This window comes from Salmo salar, chromosome ssa03 (genome assembly GCF_905237065.1).
Source record: "Salmo salar chromosome ssa03, Ssal_v3.1, whole genome shotgun sequence".
Classification (NCBI taxonomy): Eukaryota; Metazoa; Chordata; class Actinopteri; order Salmoniformes; family Salmonidae; genus Salmo; species Salmo salar.
In genome coordinates, this window is record NC_059444.1 from 55,755,163 (window position 1) to 55,764,074 (window position 8,912).

Consider the following 8,912-nt stretch of genomic DNA (forward strand, 5'->3'; position numbering starts at 1 on the left):
CTCCGAATCAGTCCATCTCACCAGCAAAGCTAGGGATTTTCCAATTATTGTTAATTTACCTTGTCTTACAGTAGCTACAGCATACAACTGTTCTGGTGCCAGTTCGCATTACCATTGAGGCAATTATAATTTTGGTTTATGGTTTCAGTGTTATGAATTGTGCTTAGGTTAAATTAGATCCCCAAACATATGATGCTAATACGTGGGCATTCTGATGTGACTGAATTGACATAGATACAAGGCCATGTTTCTATTTATTGTTCTACCAGTAGAAAACAGTTACTTAGCAACATAATATGCTGTACATGCATGAATATACACATTTCACAACTTGCTCTCCCTCCCTCTAAATCCTCAACCCTCACAGATATGTAGCTAACAAACAGAAGCACAGTTGTCACTCACCTGTTTGGAACGTTATCACGTCATTGCTCCATTAGCGAGTCTAAATATGCGTACGTGACAGACGCAGGCTTTTGACATGTGAAACCTAAGAATGCACCAGAGACCCATTACGTAATGGATTTCAATGGGACCACCAAAGAAGGAGAGGATCTCCCCCACTTTAGGGAGTACACAGTGCTCCTATTTCAGATGAAGTGCACGCCATTTTGAAAACAGTTACCAATCTCTCAATATTGTCACTTTGAAACAGTCACGCAACCACACCATGGAATATAAAGATGAACATTGCTTTTGGACCTAGATGTTTGACATTGAACATTTATTTCCGTTGTCGAAACGTTGTGACACACAGAATCGGTCACACACATTGAGGACAAAGATTTGAACGAAAGAGGAGAGGAACAAACGAGAGATTCGGGTCAGCGACATCTTGAATTCTGCAACAGAGAGAGACACCTGTCATTTCACTTTCGTTACAGCATCAGTTTGACGCACGACTCAGGGTGCAGACAAAAAGGTCATGTACTTCACAGTTCAAATGCTGTACTCACTTGGTCATTCACCCAGTCATGATGTGTTTCACAAAGGCTGAAATAGAGCGATAGAAACAGAGAATGTATTAACCATAGGTGGGAACCAGTAAGTTTCCTCAGCACACTGCATGAAGTGGTCACCTTGGTAGTTAATGCAGCCATTGCTGTCCTCTTGGCCTTCCATCACTACCTCTATCTCTTTCTCTGTCATCTTCTCTCCTGCCGGTGTAACGGAGGGGTGTGAGACATTTTCAAATTATGTTAAAGACTCCTCATAGACAAACCTTAAGGGAAAAAACATGAATTTCACATTTGATCATAATGTGTTTCACATGTGATCTCGCGTAATTACATGATATCACGTGATGTTATGTGAAGATAATGCGATAACGTGATAACATCAAACTACACGTGAAAACATGATCTCATGTGAAATAAATGTGACAACATGAGAATGTTGTCACATTTTCAACATGTGGTACCATGTTCAACATGTGGTTTCAACATGTGGTACCATTTTCAACATGGTGTACCATGAAACTACATGTAAAACTGCAAATTAAATTTTCAAATGTGAATGTTTTCAAATGTGAAAATCTCTAATGTGAAAATATGGTGTTAACATGTAAACTCTACATTTAATACACGTGAACACATGGTTTCACATGTGAACAACTGACCTCACATGTGCCTCTTTTGCTTTCACTTGTGAACATTTCAGCTCAACATGTGAAAACAGCTATTTCACATGTGAAACTGCAGATTTCACATGTTTTTTGTAAGGGAAGTAATTAAATGGTGTAGGGGTAAGTGGTATGCTGTTCAGCCAAATTAAATGGTGTAAGGTAAGTGGTTTGCTGTTCAGCCAAAGTAGTGTAAAAGTCTTTAACCAATGACAATCCTTTCACATGATTACTTTGTACTGAATTTTCAGTATGACCGCACCTGGGATTTGAACTCACAACTTCGGGATTTAGGTTACACTGATCTTTCTCCTGTGCCATAAAGTCTGTAACATGCTCAGAAGTGCAGCAATTTGATGTTTTTCTCTGTAGTCTAATGTTGGTGCACCATACTATTCTGTTTTAATGTTACTCCTCAATCACTATGATAAATATAATAGTTTTTCTTGAGTGTATCTAAAAAAAGCTGAGATTTACTTTGAAGTCCAAAGCGTAGGAATACAGGTGAAATCGGTCATTGACACAGAAATGGTGGCATAGCAAGAAGATCTGAATGCCGTGAACCAAGAGTTTGTGAGTCCAAATCCCAGGTGAGGACATGTTGAATAATAATTACTGTATAAATCAACATACACGTTATAATAATGTATGCAAAAGCGTGCCAAATATGTAAGTCGAAAACACTCCGACCGCGTGACTTTCCGGGGACACCCTAACGACAGATTTATGCTTGCAGGGGCATCACCAGTGAAATCTCATGTGAAGAATATTTCACATGTGACATTTTATCCACGTCAAAGGTTATGTGATCACGTGAAAATCACTTGAAATTTCACATGTGAAATAATGTGTTTTTTCCATAACGGAAGCCAAACCCCAAACCAATCCTCTATTCAGATACCCTTAGGTGTTTCACATTAACTTCATAGAACATACATTACACATCTATAATCACATCATAAACATGAGATTATAGCTACATAGAACATGCGCACTAACCAAGAGTTGCGAGTGCAAGACGCAGCTCGGCGCCCATGACGGTGCCGTTGCCCTCCTTGTCAAAGACACGCAGTCCTTCCACAAAGTCCTCAAAGGTACCCCGGTTCTTGGACTTGGAGATGTGCTGGAACATTGGTAGGAAGGTCTCGAAGCCGATCAGCTTGGTGTTCATGTCTATAGTGGCATGGTGAGCAAGGGAAGGACTTACTTTCGATGAAACCAACTCAACCCATCAACATACAAGCCTCTACAGAGCTCAAGGTGAATAAAGAGATAACGGAAAGTAGGAGAAAGATAGCGACTTAAGCAATGGTGTGGCCATGCACATGTTCAAAGGCTGGAGTCATTGTCCAAAGGCAGATATGTCTACAAACTGTGATGCCGTCAGTTAAAATGTTGCTCCTGGTGGATACACTTGCAGAGCAAATTATTGATGTCTATGTCTGTGTGAACATGTAACCAGTGACAACTACTACTTTACAATGTCTATAGAATACTGGTGTGCCCACTGACCCTGTGGCTTGGGTGTCCCTAGGACTCTCATGACCTCTTCGTTGGAGGGGTTCTGGCCCAGCGCCCTCATCACATCACCACACTGGGCGTAAGAGATCTTCATCTCACTTTGGGGGGTCCTGTCGAAAAGCATGAAGGCCTCTTTGAACTCTGGGGAAGAACACAGATGACCAGGGTTAGCTGGGGAAATTAGTAAGTCATCAACAGGTCAGGTCATCCAGTAAACTTTCCCCATAACAAATAGTAAAATTGACATCAAAAGATGTTGGATTTTTTAAAGGAAGATCAGTTTACCGTCAATTTGGTCTGCAGTGAACTCCATCTGAAATAGAAAAAAATAACACTTCAATAGTGGGAATATTGCTACTGATTTTGCCCAGCTCATAATTGTAAACACATTTAGCAATTGTATTGTGAAGGATGAGGTGCATCCGAGGCGCATCCTATGTATATGAGATGGGGGGAGTTCTTTGAAAACCTCCAAGGTCAGCTGTGGACACCCCATTTGTGTCTCTAAGAGTAACAGGGCCCCCTAGTTTCGAGATGGTGGGCTTTGTGTGAAACCTAATTCTCCTCCACTGTCCAACACAGACTAACAGGAACGCAAAGTTCCAACTGGGGACCCGTTAGAAAGGCTGTTCTAGAACCCCAGAGAGACAGAAGAATGCAGATGAATCCGGGTGTAGAACATCTCTGGCACCAAATACCAGCCCAATTTGTTTTTTTATCATCCCCAAGAAAAACAACCTGACAAGGAAGAGTTATGGGTTGAAATGCTATTTTTCCATTGAAAGAGCATGTTGGGAACATAAAACAGTTCTATGAACTGTTTGCTTGATCCAGTCGCTGGAAAGTTCTGTCAGATGTGTGCCACTACGCCAACAAGTCTTTGATCGTACGGTGAATGCCAGTTGCCAAGGCCAAAGAAACAGAAAATGAAAAAAATATGTAATTGATTAGGAACGCTTATAATATACTTTGATTTACTTCCAACATAATTTCATTCAGATGTTATCTTCAACAATTACTGTACCAAGCAGAGACGGTTTAATGATCTGAACATAACTAACCTGAAAGGTTATTACATCATGTCACAAGTATCTTCGTCTTCTGACGATAATGCGAAATCGTCATCAGAAAAGGTAGACCAATACGCAGCAGGTGTGCAGTTGTTCATTTTGAACATTTAATTAAATCAACACGAATACAAAAACAACAAACAAGAAAACGAACGATAAACTGACAGTCTGCAAAGCATAGGCTCAACACAGAACAATCACCCACAAATCACACACACAAACACACCCTAATATATGGGACTCTCAATCAAAGGCAGATAGACAACCCTGCCTTCAACTGAGAGTCCCAACCCCAATTAACCAAACATAGAAACACACACACCAGACTAACCATAGAATACAAACACATAGACCATCAACCAAAAACCCGGAAATACTAAATCAAACACCCATTACACAAACACAAAACCCCGAACCACATAAAACAAATACCCTGAAAATGTCACATCCTTTGCAGAGGACAGCCACGCCAAGAAATTTTGCCAATAGAACTTTGCCAACTAATACAACAATGGGTTTTTCACTAGGCAAATTCCTAAACTTTTGACAGACTCCCCTGTACAACTAACACATCTCTAACTCATCAACTAAGGATAGCATCCTCTTCTCTCATATTTACTGTCATAAGTTCTACTACAAACACAGGTGGATGAGAGGAGATGACAGCAAAGACTCACAGAGAGGTTAGACCGTAGAATTACAACATACATTCTAGAGCTACGAGTTGGACACTCACCGCAATGCTTTTGGGGTCAAATTCGGGCTCCTTGGGCTTCTCTGGGTCTGGAGCCGGTGGGGTCGATTTTGCCACCTCCTTCTTCAGCTCGGGCTTCTTGGGGGCCATTGTCCTGGATGGGAAAGTGTGTGAGTGAGACCGTGTGTGTCGAGGTGGAGGCTGACAGAGGACCATCTCTGGAAGAGTTATATACCCAGCTTGGGGGTCCCCACTGAGACAGAGGGGTTGGCTTAGCCCACAGGAGCCAGGATCACATTCTATATAAGGGTAAAAAGACAGTCTTAAGGATAGAACTTCACAAGACTTCATCTATGCGGTCACCTACACGGGCTCCCGAGTGGTGCAGCGGTCTAAGGCATGGCATCTCAGTGCTAGAGGTGTCACTACAGACCCTGGTTTGATTCCGGGCTGTATCACAACCAGGTGTGATTCGGAGTCCCATAGGGTGATGCACAATTGGCCCAGTGTTGTTAGGGTTTGGCCAGGGTAGGCCATCATTGTAAATAAGAATTTGTTCTTAACTGACTTGCCTAGTTATATAAAAGACAGCTACTAATACCTCATCAGGGCTCTCTCTCTCATAATGGCAAATATGATCAGTATTCAGGTCCCAGTCGACTCTTCACTATTTAGCACATCAGTTGTGACATGTCGCCAGTAAAGGGTTAAGGTGGGTGATAAGTATAATTTCCTCTTAGTGGGTATGGAGGGGCAGTGGCTTAACCACAATTAGAGAAGCAGGACATTACTCAAGGGAGTTTAAACTATCTTCCTCTCTTATTAACTTAGTTGCCCACAACTCCCAAAGGAGAGAAAGAGAGAGCAAGAGAGTAACAGAGAGAGAGAGAGACAGGGAGGGAAAGGCCTGATGGGACTATTTGGGGTTGGAGAGGGCGAACACTTGTGGGAGGGCAGATGCAGGGTCTGAACAGCTGACTAAGGAAGGAGGAGGGAGACACCGATGATGAGGGAAGGAATGGTCTGGCCGTTAGTGTGCTCAGTGAACTGGAATGAACTGACTGAGCTCTTGGCCTGGTAGGCACTGAAGCATAAACATTTGAATGATCTAGACTTTAGTTACTGTACATAGTCAATATTTTGACTCCCATAAACGTACTGTATTACACAGTGTTATGTCATGTCTTTGAATAATAAAATGCGCTGTAGGCCTATATGGGGGGGTCGGTGAAGATTACGAGAACACTATCAAAACATACCATGAAAACCAACCACTACCCTCAGATGCTTTGTTAACCTCTGCCTGGAGCCCTAAAACACCCAAGGGACCCTTCCCGCCTTCTAAATACAGTTTAACAAGAGGAGCCTGCAGCAGGCTGGCCACCTGCTACAGTGGCCCTTAGCATAGCTTCCTTCCTTAGGCTGTGGAGGGTCTGGGTCATCCCCTTGAGAGGGCCACTAATCCATTCCAGAAGCCTCCAATAAGAGGTGGCAGCACTCACTGCCTTGGAGTAGTCTGCAGCAATACACTAAAAAGTTGAAGAACCCCTGCATTGTGGGGTAGGTCAACTATGCATCCACGTTTGGGAAACTGTGTACTGCTACTTACAGTTTATCCCTGTTATAGAGAATGCTTACAATCTAATTCCCTCAACTAGAGCAGGGACACAGTCTTTAAGTAACTCCTCTGTAGGGGGGTAATATTTATCATATATGATATTATATATACCTTACATGCGACCCATAATAAGACTATGCAATTAGCCTATTAACATGTTTATCTGACTCTATAAAGATAACTCAAACATGCAAGAGACTACATTTGAGTTACAGTAATAGGCATTCAAGAAATGTCTGAGAATGGAATTCTAAATACAAGCATATTTAATTACTTTGCAAAAACGAATGATTACAGTTACAAGGCCAACCTAAAAAGCCCTACATTGGCTTGCTCCTACCTATCGCTTCGATTTGGTCCTGCCGTACATACCTACATGTACGCTACGGTCACAAGACGCAGGCCTCCTTATTGTCCCTAGAATTTCTAAGCAAACAGCTGGAGTCAGGGCTTTCTCCTGTACAGCTCCATTTGTATGGAATAGTCTGCCTATCCATGTGAGAGACGCAGACTCGGTCTCGACCTTTAAGTCTTTATTGAAGACTCATCTCTTCAGTAGGTTCTATGGTTGAGTGTAGTCTGGCCCAGGGTTGTGAAGGTGAACGGCAAGGCACTGGAGTGACGAACCACCCTTGCTGTGTCTGCCTGGCCGTCTCCCCTCTTTCCACTGGGATTCTCTGTCTCTGACCCTATTATAGGGGCTGAGTCACTGGCTTACTAGTGCTCTTCTATGCCATGCCTAGGAGGGGTGCGTCACTTGAGTGGGTTGAGTCAGTGATCTTCCTGTCCAGTTTTGCCCTCCCTCGGGCTTGTGCGGTGGAGAAGATCTTCGTGGGCTATACTCAGCCTTATCTCAGGGTAGTAAGTTGCTGATCTGTTGATATGCCTGTAATGGTGTAGGGGCTGTGCTTCGGAAAAGTAGATGGGGTTATATCCTGCCTGTTCGGCCCTGTCCGGGGGTATCGTCGGACGGAGCCACAGTGTCCCCCAACCCCCGTCTCAGCCTCCAGTATCAATGCTGCAATAGTCTATGTGCCGGGGGGCTAGGGTCAGTCTGTTATCCTCTCTGGGGTATGTGGGACGCTAGCGTCCCACCTGCGGGACACACTGCCAACAGCCAGTGAAATAGAAGGGTGCCAAATTCAAAACAACAAAAATCTCATAATTCAAATTTCTCAAACATACAACTATTTTATCCCATTTTAAAGATACACTTCTCGTTAATCCAACCACATTGTCCGATTTCAAAAAGGCTTTATGGCGAAAGCATAGCATTAGATTATGTTAGGACAGCACCTATGCAAGAAAAACCACACAGCCATTTTCCAAGCAAGGAGAGGCGTCACAAAAACCAGAAATACAGCTAAATTTAATCACTAACCTTTGATGATCTTCAGCAGATGGCACTCATAGGACTTCATGTTACACAATACATGTATGTTTTGCTCGATAAAGTTCATATTTATATCCAAAAACCCCATTTTACATTGGCATGTAATGTTCAGAAATGTTTTTCCTCCCAAAACGTCCAGTGAATGAGCACATCAATTTACAGAAATACTCATCATAAACGTTGATAAAATATTACTGTTATTCAAAGAATTATAGATACACTTCTCCTTAATGCAACCGCTGTGTCAGATTTCAAAAAAACTTTACAGCGAAAGCACACTTTGCAATAATCTGAGTACAGCGCTCAGAGACGAAACCAAACCCGCCATTTTGTGGAGTCAACAAAACTCAGAAATAATATTATAAATATTCACTTACCTTTGATGATCTTCATCAGAATGCACTCCCAGGTCCACAATAAATGTTTGTTTTGTTCGATAAAGTCCATCATTTATGTCCAAATACCTCCTTTTTGTTCGCACGTTCAGTCCACTACTCCAAATGCAGGAAGCGCTATCAAAATGTCATGACAAAAAGTAAAAAAAAGTTATATTTACGTTCGTAGAAATATGTCAAACGATGTATAGCATCAATCTTTAGGATGTTTTTAACATAAATCTTCAGTAATATTCCAACCGGACGATTCCAATGTCTTCAAACAAGAAAAGGAACACAGCTAACTCTCACGTGAGTGCGCGTCACTGAGCCCATGTCATTTTCTCACTCATGTACTTCCAGGAGCTCTTGTTCTCTCCCTATTCACAGTAGAAGCATGAAACAACATTCTAAAGACAGTTGACATCTAGTGGAAGCCTTAGGAAGTGCAAAATTAACCCTAAGTCACTGTATACTGTATAGGCAATCACTTGAAAAACTACAAACCTCAGATTTCCACATTTCCTGGTTGGATTTTTCTCAGGTTTTTGCCTGCTATATGAGTTCTGTTATACTCACAGATATCATTCAAACAGTTTTAGAAACTTCAGAGTGTTTTCT

The 8,912-nt window shown here is 42.1% G+C and overlaps 1 protein-coding gene across 1 annotated transcript; it reads right to left on the minus strand.

The window, feature by feature from the left end:
- Nucleotides 1–707: 707 nt before the first annotated feature.
- On the minus strand, nucleotides 708–5,136 carry myl4 (myosin, light chain 4, alkali; atrial, embryonic). Its single transcript, XM_014192600.2, has 7 exons — nucleotides 4,949–5,136; nucleotides 3,428–3,455; nucleotides 3,134–3,283; nucleotides 2,621–2,794; nucleotides 1,080–1,157; nucleotides 957–993; nucleotides 708–842 (listed from the first exon to the last, which is right to left on the minus strand). Exons 1-6 carry the CDS (start codon nucleotides 5,120–5,122, stop codon nucleotides 965–967), a joined length of 633 nt encoding a protein of 210 aa, XP_014048075.1. The 5' UTR covers nucleotides 5,123–5,136; the 3' UTR covers nucleotides 708–842; nucleotides 957–964.
- Between the last annotated feature and the right edge of the window lie 3,776 nt (nucleotides 5,137–8,912).

Bases quoted from the DNA above. Each gene is read 5' to 3' on its own strand.
- myl4 (XM_014192600.2), bottom strand. From the start codon at position 5,122: ATGGTCCTCTGTCAGCCTCCACCTCGACACACACGGTCTCACTCACAC. The intron at 3,284-3,427 runs GTAAACTGATCT...GTTCTTCCCCAG, and splicing joins CACTGCAGACCAAATTGACG to AGTTCAAAGAGGCCTTCATG. The intron at 1,158-2,620 runs GTTAGTGCGCAT...TTACACCGGCAG, and splicing joins TCTTGCACTCGCAACTCTTG to GAGAGAAGATGACAGAGAAA.